The 21,483-nt window shown below is 44.5% G+C and overlaps 2 protein-coding genes across 2 annotated transcripts; both read right to left on the bottom strand.

Annotated features, from left to right (window-relative positions):
* Positions 1-525: 525 nt before the first annotated feature.
* Positions 526-3,175, bottom strand: LOC134063890 (cytochrome c oxidase subunit 7A-related protein, mitochondrial). The gene is made up of 3 exons (XM_062519635.1): positions 3,016-3,175; positions 1,867-2,001; positions 526-1,576 (listed from the first exon to the last, which is right to left on the bottom strand). The coding sequence occupies exons 1-3, from the start codon at positions 3,082-3,084 to the stop codon at positions 1,436-1,438; spliced, it is 345 nt and encodes a 114-aa protein (XP_062375619.1). The 5' UTR covers positions 3,085-3,175; the 3' UTR covers positions 526-1,435.
* Positions 3,176-8,314: 5,139 nt separating this feature from the next.
* Positions 8,315-20,800, bottom strand: LOC134064363 (potassium voltage-gated channel subfamily G member 3-like). Its single transcript, XM_062520282.1, has 5 exons — positions 20,132-20,800; positions 15,969-15,984; positions 14,824-14,838; positions 14,741-14,765; positions 8,315-8,960 (listed from the first exon to the last, which is right to left on the bottom strand). Exons 1-5 carry the CDS (start codon positions 20,729-20,731, stop codon positions 8,315-8,317), a joined length of 1,302 nt encoding a protein of 433 aa, XP_062376266.1. The 5' UTR covers positions 20,732-20,800.
* Positions 20,801-21,483: the final 683 nt, after the last annotated feature.

The following is a 21,483-nucleotide window of genomic DNA, read 5'->3' as shown; positions in this document are numbered from 1 at the left end:
AGGGTCCAACCTATCAGAGGTTCTTGCTATGTTGACTCACAAGAACACTCCAGCGAAACAGGTCCAGCAAAGAGATAAAAAAAAAAAAAAACAGTCTCAAGGTATAACCCGGCCAAAGTATAACCCATTCCTAACAGCAGCATTGAGAAGGCATGCTGGCCTCGAAACATTAAATGCAGTGGCTTGCACATTGCCCTCAGGTCAGACAAGAGGACAAGGCATGTCGGAGGTGGCAGTGTGTGTCTGGATGCCTGCCAGTGTTTGCAGTCTGACTCTAACAGGGGTCAGACAGGGCACTGAGGAGAGAGGTGTTCAAAGAATAGGCATGAAACATGCTCTTGAAACCAGCCTAGTTATAAGATTCAGACTGGGAAACACAAGAAAGGTTCATGTCGGCACACTTTGACCCCGACCATAGATCTGGGAAATAAACAGAAAAAATACATTCATACAAAGTTTAAAGCAGTAATTTCTTTCCGTGGTAAGGAAACTGACAGAGGCACAAAGATTAGCAGGAATTCACTCTCATTTTTTCGAAATAAAATATATTTATTATTTCAGGATATCCTGCAATGGAATGGGCATGTATATCATTGAACAAGCCATTAGCATCCCGGTCACATGTTGTTCCTGTGCCATAAGAGTCAGCAGCTAATGCACTGGCTGCAGGTGGTGTCTGATTACTGACGGGGCCATGTGTTATGTGTACCCTCCACTCGAGTTATACCACACCACTCCATCGTTATATTTCAACCGCTGTTGAAGTCATTTCTATAATGGGAAGAAGAAGCCTTCCTCTCAAAGACCATGACACAAACAGGTGCTTAACCTCCATGAACCTACAACCCCAAATGGGACAAACTTGGTTAAGACTGGGCACAGTATGCCAGTTCGCATGCACATACACTATTCACAAAAAGGTAAGGGTATCTGGCATTCAAGTGAAATTTCATGTTTCTATACAGAAAATACTAGGTACTGACTTGGGTCCATTCAGGTTCTGGTCCATTTCACCTGAAAGCCAAATATCCCTGACTTTTTGTGAATAGTGTACATGCTTACTTACTCCAACCTCAAAAAACATTCATGAAACAGATGACCTGAATCTGAATAACTGCTCAAGTGCATTGTTCTCACCAGGTATCCACACCGCTTACATGGGGACCTGCTCTAACAGAAATGTAGGGTCCCTCGAATTACATAACCAAGTATAAATAACAGGATATAATACAATTGCAGATAATGATGTAGTCATCAAATCAGATTGGGATTAGCAGTGTGACTGATGTATTTACTTTTGAATGTTATAGAAGCAGTAATCAACACTGTCCAAAGCACTCCTCTTTGTAGGAGATGGATCGTGGGAGGAGGCATATGGGGATAAAAAGGCTGAGTTCTGGGGGAGGGGCGCTGGGGGTGGTTGGCAGGGGTTTCTCTAGGGTTTCCTGGGTTGAGCAGCGATGTACAGGGCCATCAGACAGTAGAGGGTCCCGCCTATCGTCAGCCCCATGGTGGTGCGGTACAGCAGCTTGTCCATGATGCCACGCTTCAGGTGAATGGGAATGCCGTCGGACTTCTGCAAAGACACGACAAGACAGAGAACTAAAATAAGCACACGGGGCGACAAAGGACAGATATATTAGTGATATTTGTTGCAGTGTTTTTTTCTAAAATGATGGTTAATAGTTATTTTGACACAAAACAGATGCTTGTTCATCCTAGTCCATTTAGACTTGCATTGATTTAAGCAGTTTTCAGGCTTCAGTTATTCTCTATTGAGCTAAGGACTGTTAGAATAATTGCAAACTCAAACGTGCATGTTGTTCCTACAACATCTTATTCAGCCAGGAGTGTTGCTAGATTTACCTGGAACATTTTCTGCCATTCAGGAACCTTGTTGACGCCCAGATACTCCACAGGCGCTCCTGCCTCTGACACCACTTTGGTTGGAGTGCCAAAGATCATAGGGGTAGGCTCTGTGGGAACCGTTGCCTTGAGGCCCTTCAATGTAATTACACAATACATTAGCTTGCTTATGCGATGATACCAAAACAGTTGCTTTTGTTTGGCTTAGACATAATATATTTTGATGTAATGGAAAACAGAGCAGATTGCAATCCCCCCTGGAAAGAGGGAAATAACCAGCATCCAAACTAGCTATTATTTATCAGAATTAGAATACCATGTCGATAATATAGTGCTGGCTTACTACGTGAGCACCAAAACCAAAAGGGTATGTTAAGGTTACAGGGGAGATCCAAGGACAGGTCAACTGTTGACCGTACAGCCTACTTCAAAACTAAGCTGAGTTAGCCAACTCCCATCCAAATGACACCGAATTTTGCGAACTGTTATATTTACTCACGTTAACCCATCAGCAACGGGTTGCAGTTAAGTTAACGTCAAGTTAGTCTGGTAATAAGCCAATCGACGCCAATACCAGTGTCGTATTGAGGTAACATTAAAAACGCAGAGGCCCATGTTATTGAATTCAATTCAGTCATACTACACATTACCTATCATCCCACCAAGTAAACCTATCATTCGCAATTGTCTGCTAATGTTAACGGTATCACAGTCAGTTATATACTGTTAGTGCCACGACTACTGTTTCACAAAATGCTAAATAAATCTTGTAAGGTGACGTTAGTTTACTTTGTGGTCAACTCTCAATGTAGGTTAACAGTATATTAATGTCAGTAGACCGAGGATTAGAAACGTTAGCTAATCTGACCGATGCTAACATTAACGATTTAGCCGGTTAGCTGATGAAGTGACCCCTCGCCATCACAACACATTGCCTTAATCTGATGTCTCGCAACGTTATTTAATAATCATGTAGATCAACGTTATGTTACCTATACAATGCCTTAACTAATGAGGGTTATCCTTCACTAGTTTGCTCATTTAAAAAGCTCGCTAGACATAGCCCTGCAACTTCCTTTCGAATGGCATGAAGGTCACAACAGATGTACCAAACCCTCGGTTTATTACCGAAACAATGTCCAATCCTACCTGAGGGGCATAGGCAGCCGGTGTTGCTCCCGTTAGTCTTCCTGTGACTCCACTGACTTTGTAATACATGTTTTAACAACAAGTATTTGTGATTAATTTAGAGGAGATGAAACCGTGTCCCTCTGGACTTGTGCAACACCGGGAAGATTGAGGACCCTTACTACCGGAAGTTACGTTTTCAGGACCGCGACCAAGGTGCCTGTATTAAAAAGGCACATGCAAACTAAAATTACTGCCAGGAATGCTCATATAGAAGTCCAGAAAGGTACCCACATATTTTATCTAAAATATTTATATAAAAAGGGGAGAGATCGCAATCTTTATGAAAACGTCGACGTGAACACGTGTGCTTGGCACAGCTCCTAGAATTCACTCTCTATTTGCCACATGATAATGTAGAACGACTTCTAAGAACTGACACAAACACACGTGATGGTTATGCTGGTGACTTGGCAGACGCAGACGTCAATACCTACAGTGGTTTAAATGGACAGTTTTTTGTTAATAATAGCCAGACAGACAGACAGACAGACAGACAGACAGACAGACAGGCAGGCAGACAGACAGACAGACAGACAGACAGACAGACAGGCAGACAGACAGACAGGCAGGCAGGCAGGCAGACAGACAGACAGACAGACAGACAGACAGACAGACAGACGATAGATACATAGCCTAGGCTACATATACATAATAGCCCTAATAATAATAATAATAATAATAATAATAATAATAATAATAATAATATAAAAATGGTACAGGCCTGTGTTGAGCAAGTAAGCTATTAATAACCATTATACAAATAGGCTATCACAATAATGAAAAAACACATAAACAAATGATATAGGCCTAACTCAAGTAAAGATGATTCTTGGAACTATGCATTTATAAACTGCTAAGATTACGATGATGATCTCAAGTTGTTTTATATACTGTATTACAGAGCATGCCGCCCCCTCCTTTCTTGCACAACAAGCTAGGCTATCCTACTACTAGGCTACTAAAAAAAAAGGAAATATGTAGGCCTAGCTACATTTGGATTTGCGAACACACACATTGCAGTAGTTTGCAAGTTGTAGTCATAATGATGCACACGAAAAACAACATTTGAATATCTTAAGATTTAATGTAATATCAAACTGAGCAAGATAAGTTAAATACATTATTTCTACTTCAAAATATATCTATTCAAATGCGGCAAAAACATTGGCTTTTAATACAGTTCAGGTCAGGCTCTGTAAAATCTGCAGTTACACTTCACTACAGATATAGAGTTCACATTCTGTGTCTACTCAAGCATGGTCTGTGTGCTTTTTGGCATCCATAAAACTTACAAAGATGCCCAAACCCAGAACAAGATCCAGGCTATAGCCTGATGTGATCTGGAAAAAGCTAGGGTGACACATCAGAGCTGATAATATCGTCATAGCTCATTGGGTCATCAAAAAAGTTATCAATCACGAATGTGTTGTGCAGGTAAAAAATGAATGATCTATTTAGCGACAAAGAATGACCACCATTGTGAGATCACGACAAATGAATTCATTGCTTGGCGGTGTAGAAAAATACTCTGTCAAATAAATTGATGAAAAAAATATGGTTAGCGCTTCACTTGAAGATATCAACATCCCAGAAATTCTACCTTTTTAACCAGTTCTTGCAGCATTGCTACTAATACCAAGCTTACAAAGCTGACAACAATTGGTTATCTTTTGTCATTTGATAATTAAATTCTGCTTCAGAGAGTCGAAATGTGGAATAAATTAATGTAGCTTGATCACCAAAGAGACATACAGTGTAACTCTTCTCTTGAATCAGTGGTGACAATTACACTCCGACTGTTGTGCACATAAGAACCGGTAACACATAGAGGCTGCAGCTGAAATTTTAACAGAACATTATTTCTCTGCAGATGTTTGTTTGTGTGTGTGTCTGTGATGATTCCCAGAAAGTAGACTGGAAAACTTATTTCTTCGAGAAAGCTTATGGACTGACTGACTGATTGACTTTTATTTTTTATTATTTTATTTGAATTTTTACGGGATGATTTTCATTTTAACAACCTTGTGAGGTGACCTTGGGTATCATGAAAGGCGCAAATGTATTATTATAACCAAATAACATCAGATACACATATGCCGTACAAATTACCATCTAATTTTACATGGTGCGATGAGGTGCTCACTTTGAGGGATGGAGCTGAAAGGGTTTCATTGGTACTCCCCCAAGCTAAAGGTATTGTCTGTCTCATGGCTATATTATGTTGACAGCACTTACTGAAATGGAACCAACGAAGAGCTTGGATGAAGGTGCTCATTAGTGAAGATGGAATGGATGACAGAATGCATGACCTTTTTGTGCTTCTCCGGGAGTGTTTGTGTGTGTGTGTCTGTGATGATTCCCAGAAGACTTATGAAGATAAGCTTGGGAGATCACTCTCTGCTTTAGATGTATGGTGTTGTTACAAGCTCAAACTGTGAGACATATAGCCTTGGCTGAATATTGAATAAGGATGTTATTCCTTTGTGAATTCCATTGTGATAACACTAATTGCAATACTGAAGGAATTGTGTGCGTGTGTGTGTGTGTGTGTGTGTGTTTAAGTGTGGGTATCTGTGCTCTGAGATTTTCATAGGAAAGGGAGAAAATAACTTCCAATACATTTATGAAAGTGGAAATATCAATGGCATATATTTGCACGCTTTAACAAACCAATATTAACAACCTTCAGAGTTTAAATGCAACCAATTTCCAGGTACAGTACTGTCACTAATAAAATGAAACATTAACCCATGTAATTTAACAGTGAAAGTCACCTTTATGGAGAAAATAAACCCAAAAACATTATTTGGATTCATTTGGGTCACAGGCTAGTGAGATTTGGATGTTAAGCTTGTTGCAAAACCATACATATTTAACACAACCAATACCCCCATTTGACCTAAGTAAGTAATGACTATGGGCAAGAGGCCAAGTGAAAGACTTTGACTGCATGGACAGATGGAGCTACCTGACCAGACTGATCAATGGGAGAAACCACCAAGTGAACCCGTACACTGACACTGCTGAAATAGTGCACCACTTCTTAAAGGGAAAAGCCAGTCCGGCCGTGCCAGATACTGGAATTGTATGCACTGCTTTTCTTTGAACAGACATTCCGAAAAAAAAATGTAGAAAAGAAATCTAGCACTGAAAAACTACAGCGGAATGAAAAGGTGAATGTCAGACAGTTTGCTTTCTTTTTCTACATCCTGTACGGCATAGCATGAGGAATGACCTTTCTTGGGAATAATCAAGCTGACCATGACGACCATACAAAGGAAAATGGAGAACAATAAAAATTAAATAAAAATGAAAAGACCCAGGTTGCAGTAGTGGTGCAGGAGAGACTGTGCTTTTCTACATCATGACTGATCAATATGGAGAATCCCTCCATGGGTATAACTTACAGTCCAGGTGGACCTGGGATCGATAACTGACACCCTGCCTCTCTACCTTCTGGTTGACTCCGGTGTGTGGGCCTCGGAGCCCCACTGACAGGATGCTACAGGCCACTCCAAATGGGACATGACAGCGGTCGAGGAGAAGAGGGTGGCACAGACGACAGCTTCAAGAGGAGCACGGCTCCAGGCTGCGATGGGACAAGCTACGTACACAAGTGTTTCTTTATCGTTATTGTTACGTATTTGTAGCTGTTGTTGTTTATTGAGCTTTTGTGTGCTCGAGGACTAGCCATTAGTGGCCTGGAAGCTGACACTCCTCTTGCCTGAAGGCCAGCAGTGCGACAGAGGCGGAGAGCAGACAGACTTGGACAGGAAGTGGACGGCAGAGGGGGTCGCTCAGTCTCTGTGCAGTGCGAAGCGTCGTCCAGGCCACCGATTCCTCCATGACACACTGCCAATCCATGGCCTGCCCTGCTCAGAACATCTCTCTTCTCTCTCTCTCTCTCTCTCTCTCTCTCTCTCTCTCTCTCTCTCTCTCTCTCTCTCAGTCTATGTACAGTACCTCTCTGCTTCCGTATATAGCTTTCATGAAATTCTACAATTATGCTCTAAAAATATTAGGGATGATGGATGGATGGATAGCTGCAAAACTTCTGATTATGGAAATGATCAGGTACGTACACAATTGTACACTTCATTCACTGATTTTCTTTTCCAGAATGTGCCCCAACACTCTTTGGATCAGCACTACAACACTACCCGCTCGCCCCCAATTATTCCCCAAACAAACAAAAGAGAGAAGGTCTGAGGAGAACGAGACCTGTCATTCTTACAGGTTTCACAAAAGTTTGATGTGAGTTGGATTCCGCCTCCATTTTAGCACGTTTACAAATACCACAGTGCACTGAAGAGAAGAATATGAGTCTGGGAACATAACAAAATCACACACACACACACACACACACACACACACACACACACACACACTGTTCCGCTGCTGCCAGTACTCGCCAGCACAGTGGCATTTCAGATTGCATTCAGTGCCTGTAATCCTGTTGCCTGCATGGTGCGAAGCCATGTGTGGTTTTTTTTCTATTTTAAAGGGAAATAAGAACAGGTTATAAGGCAATTAGACAAGAAGCCAGCCAGCTCCTCTGTAGCTGAGAAAGTGATATGAAGGCCTCTTGGACACAGACGAGCTGCTCTCTACATTTGTGGCTTGTCAAGGACATCTAGCCAGAAAACCCTAGTTGCCATAGCAGCATCCCCTATACATTCACTCCCAGCGACCCCTTCCCACCCCCCCGTTCTCTATATCTTCATTAAAAACCCAATGCTCAATCAGAGCTGCTGTACATACAGAACTCTACAGAATACAGGAGCTCTCCCTGATGAACAGCAATTCAATATGGGTGCCAGGTGTGTGGTTGGTTAGTCAGTTGATTAACGTAATTGATTGCCTTGAGAGTCTCCTCGCGTGAGGTTGAATGTCTTAATCACTGAGCTCTGAAGCCTTCAAGGGTTTTTCCTCCAGACCTCCTATGAGCTCTCAGTGGACATTAAAGCCTTGAAACTCCGACCCCTGCTTGTCACACATTTAACCATAACGTTTAGCGTACACAGGCTTTAAAGTCCAGAAACATCTGGAACTTTCTGTGATGGGGGGGGGAGTCTTTGGCAGGCCAGAGAAGTTGGTGAGAGTGATGTGACTGTGGAAGGCCTCTCTTCTCCGAGAGATTTTTCGAGATATCTGCGTTCTCCGCGCCCCCCCCCCCCCACTCTCGTTCTCGGACGTTTCCCAAGGTGCATGCGGCCTCGCGGCTCGGCTCCGTGGCCGTTCCTGTCGACCCCCATCATCAGTTGATGAACTCGGCGGAGAGGGTGCGCGTGACCCTTGCCGAGCGGAACTTGAGCTCGTGGTAGCACTGCACGAAGCTGTGGTAGATGAAGGTGATAGGCAGCGCCAGGAGCACGATGCCGCTCACCACGCACAGGCCGCCCAGCACGCGCCCCGGCACGGTGATGGGGTACATGTCTCCATAGCCCACGGTGGTCATGGAGATAATAACCCACCAGCACGCCGCCGGGATGCTGGCGTAGTCCTCGTTGCCCGCCTCCAGGTCCAGGCCGTGCTCCAGCAGCTGCGCCAGGGCGCTGAAGATGGCCATGGCCACGGCGATGAAGACCAGCAGCATGACCATCTCGCGGTAGCAGCGGCGCAGCGTCAGGCCCAGCGTCTGCAGGCCCAGGAAGTGGCGCGCCAGCTTGATGACCCAGAAGATGCGCATCATGCGCAGGACGCGGAGCGTGACGCCGGCCCGCTGCAGCTGGGAGTTCTCGCCGGTCAGCACGGTCATGGCCACCGAGATGTAGTAGGGCGTGATGGCCAGCAGGTCGATGACGTTGAGCGGCCGCCGCACGAACTCGCACTTGTCCCGCGACACCAGGAAGCGGATGATGCACTCGGCGGTGAACCAGCCGATGCACACGGCCTCGATGATCCTGCGTGACACACACACACACACACACACACACACACAAACACACACAAAGACATGGACGGAAATGCACAAAGACAGAAACACAGAACACATATTTCACTCACAGGTATGTATGGACACACACACACACACACACACACACATACATACACACACACATACACACACACACACACACACACAAATGAATTCATATACATCCAGTGACATAAACACAGACACACGTCGGCATAAGCCCAAGCAAATTATACAGTCGCACACAAGGTCACACAAACACGCATACATAGACAAGGGGAAATGGGGGGGAGGAGGAGGGGGAGTAGGTGTCAGTTGCCATAGTGCACAGCAGGGTGTCACACAATGCATGTTACCGTAGCAGCAGAAACACCAACATGAGCGCGGGCGCCAAATGGCAATCAGGCAATTAGCCAGCTATACACCATATCGGTCATATAACTGACAATCCTGGTTACAGGGATCAAGCTAATGGAATCATACAAAATGTTTGTCATGCCTCAGTTAAAGACACATTTTGATTCACTAGCATGGTTGGATTTACAAAACACTGTATAGGTGTGCTGCTATTGTAAACAAAAGCATACATATGGTAGGCCTATGCAGTCACAAAGGCAGGGCAATATTCTGGTTACATATTCCTTTTGTGTCTCTATATACTTTTGTGTTCCTATAACCTTGTCTGCCGTCAGGTATTCTCCATTTGAAGACAAATTGGATTTGATGTTTTGGAGAGAGAGAAAATTAAATCAATATGTAGGGTAGGCAGAGCCAGCAAATGGAAGGGAGTCTTCTAGTCTTCCAAAGTGACAATATGGGTAGTAGTAACTCAAGAACTCAGAATAAAGCCTAGCCTTTGGTAGTGCATAACTTTTAATATAACCAATAGCACTTGTAGGAGCCATTTATGTTCACCTTAGTTAGGTTAATTTATGTATTATTTATTTTAGCCACTTGGGGGAGTATTGCACTGGGTGTGGCACGTCACTGGGAATTGGGTATATTTACAGGTGTGATAATTAATTAGGGAAAGGTGTGGATGGTGGGGAACACACGGTTCTTACCGTAGCCGTGAGCAGCCACCGACAGCACGCCACAACATTTTATTTATCAGCACAAACAGCACCTTAGTAATCAGCACCGTAAAGGACGATTTTATGTAATAGGCTATTTTTCTATCAATAAACGGGAACACCACCCAAAGATAACCGAAGTCTGGATCTAGGATTATTCGCTACGCGTTGAGACCACCTGCATACCATCCATGCCGAGGCTTATAGGATAGCCTCCACACCGTAAGAACCCATTCCTTTTGTCTGGATACGCTTCTGAATTGGACAGAAGCGTTCTGATCGTTTGGATATTGAAAAAGGACTGCCCGTTTCATTGGATTGATTACTGTCGCGGAACTTGGAAGTCTTAATTGGAACACCTGGAAGTCCTCACGTCGTTATCCAGTGCAGACCGCAATCATCGAAGGCTGGTGGGTACACTTTCATATTCCTCTATGCTGGAGTTGGAAAAGAAAACGTGGACTTTTGAAATGTAAACGATAGACTTTTCAGTGCTGCTGCTTCATAAAAATTGTCTGGCCTGCGTGTGCTGTTAATTGACAAATTCCGACGCTCGGGATATTCCAAGTGCTGTGTTGTGCGTGCTGTCGGCTGCCTCCGCATAAGTAGGCCTAAAGTAAATTGTTGTGTTTTATAGAGCGCTTGAACTTGACGCGCTTAACACACAAATATGAGCGCAGAGGAAGACAATTTGCCCGACCGGGCCAAGACTGCTGTTGTGGTTACAGATGAAAATAACATTCCCGATAAACCTAGTTTTCCTGTTGATGATTCGGAGAAACGCACAAGAAAATTAACAGCTAAGGGATTTACCATGTTGTTTGAAAACCTTCAGAAAAATCGGAAATTCCAATTTATGCAAGCTAACAAAATTAAGCAAAGGATTAATGGGCTTTTTTCTGAAAAAATTACATCTCAAACTGTGTCTGATGTGAAGAAATGTCTAAGCAAATATACCACATTGTGCAAAGAGGCTTTAGAAACTCAAACGACTTTGTTGGAAATGCCTATGCCAGACCCTGAATACGAGAAGCAAAAAAAATGGCTTTTACAGAAAACAAAGGAAATGGATTCATTTGAAAATGATGTGAAGCAATGGTTGGCCAATGCTGCAAAAAAGGACAGTGATGAGTTTGATGTGCTGTCTATAACAGACTCTGACCTAAGGCCTGAAGACAGTATATCCAATGTTTCAAGTAAAGGATCAAAACATAAAGGTCGCTCTTCTGTCCATTCAAAGGCTTCTAGTATTAATTCTGTACGTTTAAAGGCAAAGGCTGAAAGGGCTGCTCTTTTACAGTCTGCAGCTGCTTTGAGAAAAATGCATGATATTGATGCTGAGGAAGCAGCCCTTCAAATTGAAAAGGCAAAGCTGAAAAGAAAAAAGGAACAGCTAGAGGTTGAGGCCAAATTGGCTGCTGCGACAGCTAAATTGTCTGTGTTTGAAAACGTGTCTGGTGGTGAAGATGTGGTTGAGTATGATGAAGAGGATAATAGAGAAGATGCCATGAATGCCTATCTTAATGCTCATTTGAAATCACAAACATCAAGCTATCTGAACACAGCTCCTGTCTTGCAACTTCCTAAAACTGTCTCTTTCCAACAGGACCATTCTCTGCCATTGGCTGCACGGCCTAAAGGAAGGCTACATATTCCGCAAGCTCAGTCTTCAGTAAGGTCTTATAACCCTTTGTCTTCAGTGTCCTTTGCACCGTCTTCTCACAGGTCTGAAGTTCAGGGAAACGGATCTAGATTCAGCAACCCTATATCGTCAGGTTTTCAGTCGTCAACTTCTCAATGGAGTGAGCCTACAAATACGAGTGATGATGAAGCAAGTGGAAATGGCCTTGGATCTGGACTCACCAACACTACAACAGCAGGATTTCAGCCACTGACCTCACAAGGGAGTATACGTATGCAGTCACAATCACATAATCATTCTCCTCGTGATAATGTTCAACACTCCACTCTGTATGACCTTATGCAAAAGCAAACTAACATCACTGCTCAGCTGGTTCAGAATCAAGCCTTAGCCTCTCTCCCTCCACGAGCTATCCCAGAGTTTGATGGTGATCCACTTAAATATGCTGCCTTTATTAGAGCCTTTGAGCAAGGTATTGAAAAGAAAACTACAGATAAACAAGAATGTCTTTACTACCTTGAGCAATATACCAGAGGGCAGCCAAGAGAACTGGTTCGGAGTTGCTATAACATGACTCTTGGGCAGGGTTATGATAGAGCAAAGAATCTATTGAAAGAGCATTTTGGTAATGAACTGAAAATTGCTGCAGCTTATATGGAGAAGGCTATGAAGTGGCCAACAATGAAGGTTGACGACACTAATGCTCTGCAGTCTTTTTCAATCTTTTTAAGGGACTGTTGCAATGTCATGGAAGATCTACGACATATGGAGGAGATGAACGTGCCATCTAATCTTCGACTGATAATGATGAAGCTGCCATATAAACTGAGGGAGAAATGGAGGTCTGTCGCCTGGGAGCTACAGGAGCGCCGTGGTCACAGAGCTATGTTCCCAGATTTTGTGGCCTTCATTGAACGTCAGGTGAAGATGTTATCTGATCCTCTCTTTGGTGACCTACAGGGCATGTCACCAGACCCTTCCTCTAAACCCAAGAGCAGATATATTGGAAGAGGCCATGCTACTGTTGCTGCCATCAATACTGCCTCTGGACCAACTACATCAGCAACTTGGCATCAACAGCGCAGAGGGCCAGCTTCACAGAAGAATGACCAAGAGTCGTGCTGTGTGTGTAGGAGTCAGCATTCAGTAGAGAAATGTTCACAGCTTTATGAGATGACACACAGAGAGAAATTGGATGCTTTGAAAGTAGGCAGAGTGTGTTTCAGCTGTCTGAGGAGAGGTCATATGAGTAGGGAATGTGACGAGCCTTTAACATGTGATATCTGTAAATACAAACATCCAACTGTCCTTCATATCGAGTATAAAGCTAAAGCACAGGAAGTGTCAGTCAATAATGCACTTGTGTCATTGGAGACATGTGGCCATACTGGGGCCGGAAGTGATGAAAATGTTCTTTCTATTGTGCCTGTACAGGTGAAGACCAAGTTCGGGAGCAAGACTGTGAACACTTATGCCTTCCTAGACCCTGGGAGTTCAGCTTCTTTCTGTACCCAACACCTCATGAGGAAACTGAATCTTTCAGGAGTCAGGACTAGCATTCTTCTTCGTACTCTTGGCCAAGAGAGGTCTGTTGACACACTCTTGCTTAGTGGTCTTGAGGTTTCTGGCTTGAATGAGAATAACTTCCTAGACTTACCTGAAGTCTATACTCAGAGGACTATGCCTGTGAGCAGAAATAACATTCTCACTCAACAGGACCTAGAGGGATGGAAATACCTTGAAGGCATTAAGGTTCCCAGTCTTGAGGCAGAGGTGGAGTTGCTGATAGGCACCAACGCACCGAAGCTCATGGAACCATGGGAAATAATAAATAGCCAAGGCGAAGGACCATATGCTGTCAGGACTCTACTGGGGTGGGTCGTGAACGGTCCGCTGAGAGGTGGTGAGCCGTGCAAAGGCAAGTTTGGCCGTCCTGCTTTCACTGCCAATAGGATTTCAGTCGCCAAGCTACAGGACTTATTGGTTGCCCAATACAATCAGGAGTTCAATGAAAAATCAGATGATGTGTGCCTTTCCCGAGAGGATCAAAGGTTCATGCAAATCATGGAGTCTTCAATTCAGCTTGATGAAGGGCACTACTGCTTTGATTTGCCTTTTAAGGCTAAAGATGTCATCCTGCCAAACAACTACAGCATCGCAGAGCAGCGTCTCTTAAGTCTTCATAGGAAGTTCAAGAGGAACGAAGTTTATCATCAAGAGTACACAGCTTTCCTCTCTGAAGTAATTGAAAAGGGTTATGCTGAGCTTGTACCACAGCAGCAGTTGAAGCGGGCTGACGGCAAGGTGTGGTATATTCCCCATCACGGGGTATACCATCCGAAAAAGAAAACCCTTAGAGTTGTTTTCAACTGTGCTGCCGTGTATAAAGGAATTTCATTGAACTCGCAGCTGTTGCAGGGGCCTTACCTCACAAGCACTTTGCTTGGTGTACTTACTAGGTTTAGACAGGAACGTGTAGCACTGATGGCAGACATTCAAGCCATGTTCCATCAGGTGAGGGTGTCTCTTGAGCACACAGACTTTTTACGCTTCTTGTGGTATCCTGATGGCGATACAAAACAAGCTCCCATGCAATACAGGATGAGAGTTCATCTCTTTGGGGCTGTGTCTTCGCCCAGTTGTGCGAATTATGCACTGAGGAGAATTGTACAAGACTACAAAGACAACTTTGAACCCAGTGTTATGAACACAATACTGCAAAATTTCTACATGGACGACTGTCTTAAGTCTGTGTCATCAGAGGCCAAGGCCATAGAAATGGTCCATGAATTGACTGAAGCCTGTGCGAAGAGAGGATTCCGCCTGTTGAAGTGGACAAGCAACAGCAGTGAAGTTTTGGCCAGTATTCCTGAGCCACAGCGTTCCAAGGCCACCAGGGGGCTTAACCTGGATCAAAAGGCAAGTCCTGTTGAAACAGCTCTTGGTCTTCATTGGTGCATAGATGCTGATGTTCTGACCTTTAGAATAGCCATAGAAGAGCGCCCACATACAAGACGTGGCATATTGTCTGTGGTGTCGTCTATCTATGACCCTTTGGGTTTTCTTGCACCATTTACTTTGCCTGTCAAAAGGATGCTGCAGGAGATGTGCAGGCTGAACATCGGCTGGGACGCCAGCATACCTCGTGTCTTCTCTGAGCAGTGGTCCAAATGGCTGGCTAATCTACATCACATCGCCAAGCTCACAGTGGACCGCTGCATCAAGCCAAAAGACTTTGAAACACCTACTCTCCTGCAGTTGCATCACTTCTCTGATGCTAGCGAGTATGGCTACGGAACTGCATCATATCTCAGGATGGAGAACAAGAGAAACCGTGTCAGTATTGCTTTTATCTTGGGTAAAGCCAGGGTCGCTCCTTTAAAGCAAACCACAATTCCTCGGCTCGAGCTGACTGCTGCTGTCCTGGCTGTCCAGGTGGACAAGATGCTGAAGAGAGAGTTGCAGCTGGATCTCCACCCATCGGTATTCTGGACAGACAGTACAACCGTTTTAAAGTATATCGGAAATGAGACCAGGAGATTTCATACATTTGTGGCCAATAGGGTGGCTGTAATTAGAAATGAAACTGATGTTTCACAGTGGAGACATATTGGCACAAGATTGAATCCGGCAGATGAGGCATCCAGGGGTCTAAGTGCTCAAGAGTTCCTTGCATGTGAGCGGTGGCTGAAGGGACCAGAATTTCTCTTGAGGGGGGAAGAGGAATGGCCTAAGACCATCATGGAGCAATCGCCGATCCCTGTGGATGATCCTGAGGTGAAGAAAGACCCACTTGTGAATGCCTTTGTCTCGCACAGTCCACTGAATGCAACCAAGGTGTTTTTAAGTCACTTTTCAGTTTTTAAGAAGCTGATCACATCTGTGGCATGGATGCTAAGGCTTAGAGATGCACTTCTAACCTTGTCCCAAAAGAGAAAGGTTCTCCAAGCCTCTGGAAGCATCGGCCATGACGATGGAGACCAAAGAAAGGACCACCTTCATGCGGAGATGCAAAGAGAGAAATTAGCAGTCCGGGGACAGTCGCTTACAACCGATGACCTTGAGAGGGCAGAAGGTGCCATCATCTCCTTTTTCCAGCAAGATAGGTTCTTTGATGAGATTACCGTTTTGAAAGACGGAGGATCGGTCAAGCGAAACAGTGACCTCTACAAGCTGGACCCAGTGTTTGAGGACGGACTGCTACGGGTGGGAGGAAGGCTCAGTAGGGCTGCCATGCCGGAGGTGGAAAAACATCCGGTCATTCTTTCTAAAGAACAACATGTGTCCAGACTCCTCTTGAGGCATATTCATCAACAGCTGGGTCACGCAGGTAGAAATCACATGCTCTCTCTACTCAGGAAGCGATACTGGATTACTCATGCCAATTCTGCCTGTAGGAAGGTAATCTCCGAGTGCGTAGTCTGTCGCCGCCTCCAAGGAAAGACGGGGGAACAGAAAATGGCAGACCTACCAATAGAGAGAATTGTGCCAGACTTGCCAGCTTTCACAAATGTGGGCGTCGACTATTTTGGGCCAGTGGAAGTGAAGAAAGGCCGCGGCAGAGCAAAGCGCTATGGCGTCCTCTTCACCTGCATGGCGAGTCGGGCAGTTCATCTTGAAGTTGCTTATACTTTAGACACTGACTCATGTATAAACGCCATTCGTCGTTTCATGTGTCGTAGAGGTCAGGTGACGCACCTAACATCAGACAATGGCACCAACTTCATAGGCGCTGAGAGGGAGTTAAGGGAAGCTGTTACTAAATTAGACCATCAGAAGATTCAGCATGCCTTACTGCAGAGTGGCCTTGCATGGTCTTTCAACCCTCCAGCTGCATCTCACCATGGGGGGGTTTGGGAGCGGCTTATTCGTCTTGTGAAAAGAGTCCTTTCCTCCACACTTAGACTCCAAGTACTAGATGACGAAGGGTTTCATACCATTCTCTGTGAAGTAGAAGCCATCCTCAATAGTCGTCCCATAACAAAGGCCTCTGATGATGCGAATGACCTCGAAGCACTTACACCCAATCACATCCTGCTTCTAAAATCAAAACCACACCTCGCTCCTGGGCTTTTTTGTAAGGATGACCTGTACATGAAGCGGAGATGGAGGCAGGTGCAGTTCCTGTCTGACCTCTTTTGGAAGCGCTGGGTGAGGGAATACTTACCGCTACTTCAGGAGAGACAGAAGTGGGTGAGACCAAAAAGAAGCTTTTCCATGGGAGACATTGTGGTTGTAATGGATCCTGTCACTCCACGAGGGTCCTGGCTGATGGGAAGGATTATGCAGACGTACCCCGATAAGAGAGGTTTTGTCCGCTCCGTTCGACTGAAGACAAAAACGGGTCAGCTGGACCGGCCAGTAACGAAGATCTGCCTTTTAATGGAAGCTGAAGTGTCATAGATGTCCCGGCTAGATGACCTGACCACAGATGTCCTAGGCTAGATGACCTGACCACAGATGTCCCGGCTAGATGACCTGACCACAGATGTCCTAGGCTCAAAGAAGATTCACTTAGACTAGCTCTGCACAAATGGCTCCTTTAGTTTAAGTTGGGTAATTTTGGTAATTGTGGTTAAAGTAAATATTCACAATTATGGGGCCGGGGTGTAGGAGCCATTTATGTTCACCTTAGTTAGGTTAATTTATGTATTATTTATTTTAGCCACTTGGGGGAGTATTGCACTGGGTGTGGCACGTCACTGGGAATTGGGTATATTTACAGGTGTGATAATTAATTAGGGAAAGGTGTGGATGGTGGGGAACACACGGTTCTTACCGTAGCCGTGAGCAGCCACCGACAGCACGCCACAACATTTTATTTATCAGCACAAACAGCACCTTAGTAATCAGCACCGTAAAGGACGATTTTATGTAATAGGCTATTTTTCTATCAATAAACGGGAACACCACCCAAAGATAACCGAAGTCTGGATCTAGGATTATTCGCTACGCGTTGAGACCACCTGCATACCATCCATGCCGAGGCTTATAGGATAGCCTCCACAGCACTCTATGAATCTCATTCTCTATCTCCCTCTGGCACATCAGATGGGAAAGAGAGGAGGAGAATTTTAAGATAAAGCACAACATAAGAAATAAGCTCCTTGAGTTTCATTTTTAGAATATTCCACAACGACATCTTTGATGGAGTCCAAGGATTGGGATGTGACCTAAAAGTCGGTGATTTTATGTAAATATTGCGTTTAAAGTTCTCGCTTTGCCAGTGATGTGGAATACCCAGGGATCTCAAGATGAAAAATAATTTTAAAAAGTATTGCTTCTATTAAGTGGGTGAGATTAGCCACAGTTGATCATGCCACCCATTCATAGATGAGGATAAGACTGCCAAAAGAAAGTATAGGTGACATAAATCCGTGGGAGAAATCTGGTCTTGTCAGCCAGTGCACAGAGGACCATGTTCGCTTGGACGACAAACCTGACCTTTCCTCAACGATTTCCCTTTGTCAGAGGAGGTGGTTAATTAACAGATGTGACCCTCCTGAAACCTTTATGTGCACTAACACAGATACACACACACACACACACACACACACACACACACACACACACACACACACACACACACACACACACACACACAGACGACACACACACACACACACACACACACACACACACACACACGCACACACACACATACACAAATGCAGAGACACATTTGTGTACAAGGAGATACCCAGAGTGAAAGGTGAGTCAGAGCTAGGTCACACACACTATATATACACACACATTGTCTCCACTCTCACACTCTCTTCTCTCTCTCTCTCTTTCTCTCTCTCTCTCACCCACACTCACTCTCTCTCTCTCTCTCTCTCTCTCTCTCTCTCTCTCTCAAGGCTCCTTATGTACCTTAGGAGCAGTCCATGTGGTAGACATTGTAGCATGGGTGCAGGACAAACAGACAGACAGACAGACAGACAAATAGGTTAATGGTTAGGTGAACACACATAGTAGGAGACTAGAAACTCAGTGGCACTGCAACCGTAGCTGACAAGGTTAAATGATCTTCAACACTACACACTTCTGTAAAACTAAATTAAAAAGTATATTTGAGATTGTACTGTCAAGGATGAAATCATTCCATTTTTAACAAGCAAACATAATTCAACGTTATAGTTTCTTTTCACTTAGTAATGAGCTAAAACAGGTTGCAGAGTATTCCTGAAAAAAGTGCATCGAATTGACTAGGGCTAGGCTATATCTATTTACTATTCGTTTACAGTAACAATACTGTTTGAGAGCTGCCGGCCATGCGCGCCCAACAGAGGTGGTTTCCAGGCCGGGACAGACCTTGACGCGGTTCAAACTCAGTTGATCAGCATCACATTAGTGTCGCATCAGCTCCGGTGTAAACTGCTAGTTGGACGGTTTGCCGTGAAGTGTCAACAAAGCTGACAAGTTAGGGATCTCGGTTTCAGAACCATGGAGAGATCCCTGTTGGGAGTACCCAAACGAGACCAATCTCGCCATTTGTGACTTTCGCGTCTATCACAGTGAGTGCATCATACAGCGTACCTGTACTACTTATATGTACTTACATGACACATTATACACAGTAGACGGCTATATTTGCCTGTAAATCTGTCTATTTTGTAAATTACAAATCTGTAAATTACACAAACGGTCTGAACTCTTACTGCACCGCATCCTCGGCGGACAATGCTTTACTATAAGGAAGTTTTATTCGCGCTCTCTGAAGCTGAAAGATAAAAGACAAAACACATGAATTCTGACAGAAAACATGACAGCACAGATTTGACACTCAATCCATGTCAACAAATGGGGAATCGACATCGGCGCTGGAGGGACTTGTCAAAACGGACAGATGTGAAAAGGATTAAAAAAGCGTCCGTCTCACACGTAGCCTATTCAATACCTCTGGGTAATTGAAATTTGATACAGCCTGATCTGGTGCTAACCTGGTTGCCCCATGACATTTCTGAATCATTAACATTCAGTATTTCTTTCTTTTTTTCCTTTTTTTACACAAGTATCAGTGTCCATTCGACCATTTTCACCGTTCTGACTAATGCCACTGTGTATTCCCCGGAGCAAGGGTGTGCTTGGAATTCATTTGAAGAGGTATCACTAGAAACATCAATTATACTGGCATGTGAGTCATTTTAATATATGGGTCTGTCAGACAGAATATTTTTTTTTTTCAATGAAAAAAATGGCTAGGCTACTCTCTTTTAGGCTTATCCAATTGCACTTTGTTTTTGTACTCCAACTTAAATTCAATAAAAGTTTATTTCTCGCTGTGCCCGATGTTTCAGGCCACAAGTGAATAGAAGTCTCAATCACGACCTCCTGATAAAAACTGTTCGCCATGTTCGCAATAAGCTACACACATTCTGACTTGGAAACAAAAAATATCCGGAGAGGCGTTTTAAGGTCTCTGTACCTGTGCTCTTCCACGACGTTACTCTCAGCTGTTTTCCAGTCCGGTAAAGTGCTTGCGCAAAGCATCACCATAGAGACAATGACAAAAATCATGGACACCGAGGCCAAAATTTGTGCCGCCACCGAGGACGTGGGCTCCTCAAACGTCCTGCGCATTCTCTCTAACCACTTGGAATCGCCCTGACGCGCTGGCTCGTCCTCGCCCTCGCCCCTAAAGTCATCCTTAGCTTTGTGGTCCTCCTCGGGAAAGTGCGTGTAGGTGTCCGACATGCGGTCATCCAGTCTCCGCTGGCAGCAAAACTCCAGGTGCGAGCTTTCCAAGCCCCAATAGACCATTTCGTTGTAGAAGGAAAGTTCGCACATCTGGGGCACAAACCTCAGCTTGCCGTATTTCACGTACAACATAATGAAACCGAACGCCTCGGAGTGTCTGTCAAAAAAGAACTCGTTCCTCTCCCGGTCGTAGTCATCACAGACTTCAAGCACTTCCCTCTCCGACGCGCAATTGTGGAGACGACTAACACGGCGTAAAGGAAAATCTTTGATAACGTCTTTCGGAAGAGCGTACTTGGTGCCTCCGACATTGATGATGCAAACGCTTTTGCCCAACTTCATTTTAGTGTGCTTCGGGTTTAGTGCGCAATAGACCAGAAACAACTTGGACGGTTTAGCCGTATAGTTACAGGGAAATGTTACTCCCCAAGACTTCCAGGCATGACTTCTATCCTCCGAGAACAGCTTCGGGTATCCACCCCTCGTATGGAGAGGATGTGTATGCTTTTAACCGTATCCACGTCATGTTGTATAGTGTGGAGTAAGTTCTTGAGCGTGGCGCTTCTCCGAGGGTTCCGTGCTGCAACAGGATGCGCTCCCCAAACGCACCACACAGGATCGAGTGTTCCAATGAACTGCCTACTCCAAAGCAGCTAGTCAACAGTCCCAAGGAGTGATGTCACCTGTCACACACACACACACACACACACACACACACACACACACACACACACACACACACACACACACACACACACACACACACACACACACACACACACACACACACACACGCACGCACACACACACACAGCGCGCGTGGACAATAGGCCTATACACACATTATCAACATTATAAACTCCATTGATACATGATTTTTTCTAAAGCTTCTGACGCTTTTATACGGCATAAATTAACCCAAACGAAGATTAATTTAGTAACCTCATCACTGCTAGTGCTCATCTTTTTAACAGACAATTGTGTTTCACAATATATGTTTCACAATATACTAGTGATTAGATCATATGTTTGGAGAACCAGTACATTAATATTTGGCAACACAGAAGTTTGCTTGTTCAGTTTTCCAGAGGGAC

Source organism: Sardina pilchardus, chromosome 18 (genome assembly GCF_963854185.1).
Source record: "Sardina pilchardus chromosome 18, fSarPil1.1, whole genome shotgun sequence".
Classification (NCBI taxonomy): Eukaryota; Metazoa; Chordata; class Actinopteri; order Clupeiformes; family Clupeidae; genus Sardina; species Sardina pilchardus.
The sequence above is the reverse complement of the archived record's forward strand: the minus strand, read 5'-3'. Positions and strand labels throughout refer to the sequence as shown.

Coding starts and splice junctions, on each gene's coding strand:
- LOC134064363 (XM_062520282.1), bottom strand. CDS start 20,731: ATGAAGTTGGGCAAAAGCGTTTGCATCATCAATGTCGGAGGCACCAAG. Junction 8,961..14,740: donor GGTGCAAGAAAACCCAAAGG/GTCATAGATAGA, acceptor TGTGTCACGCAG/GATCATCGAGGCCGTGTGCA.
- LOC134063890 (XM_062519635.1), bottom strand. CDS start 3,084: ATGTATTACAAAGTCAGTGGAGTCACAGGAAGACTAACGGGAGCAACA. Junction 2,002..3,015: donor CGGCTGCCTATGCCCCTCAG/GTAGGATTGGAC, acceptor ATTACATTGAAG/GGCCTCAAGGCAACGGTTCC. Junction 1,577..1,866: donor AATGGCAGAAAATGTTCCAG/GTAAATCTAGCA, acceptor GTGTCTTTGCAG/AAGTCCGACGGCATTCCCAT.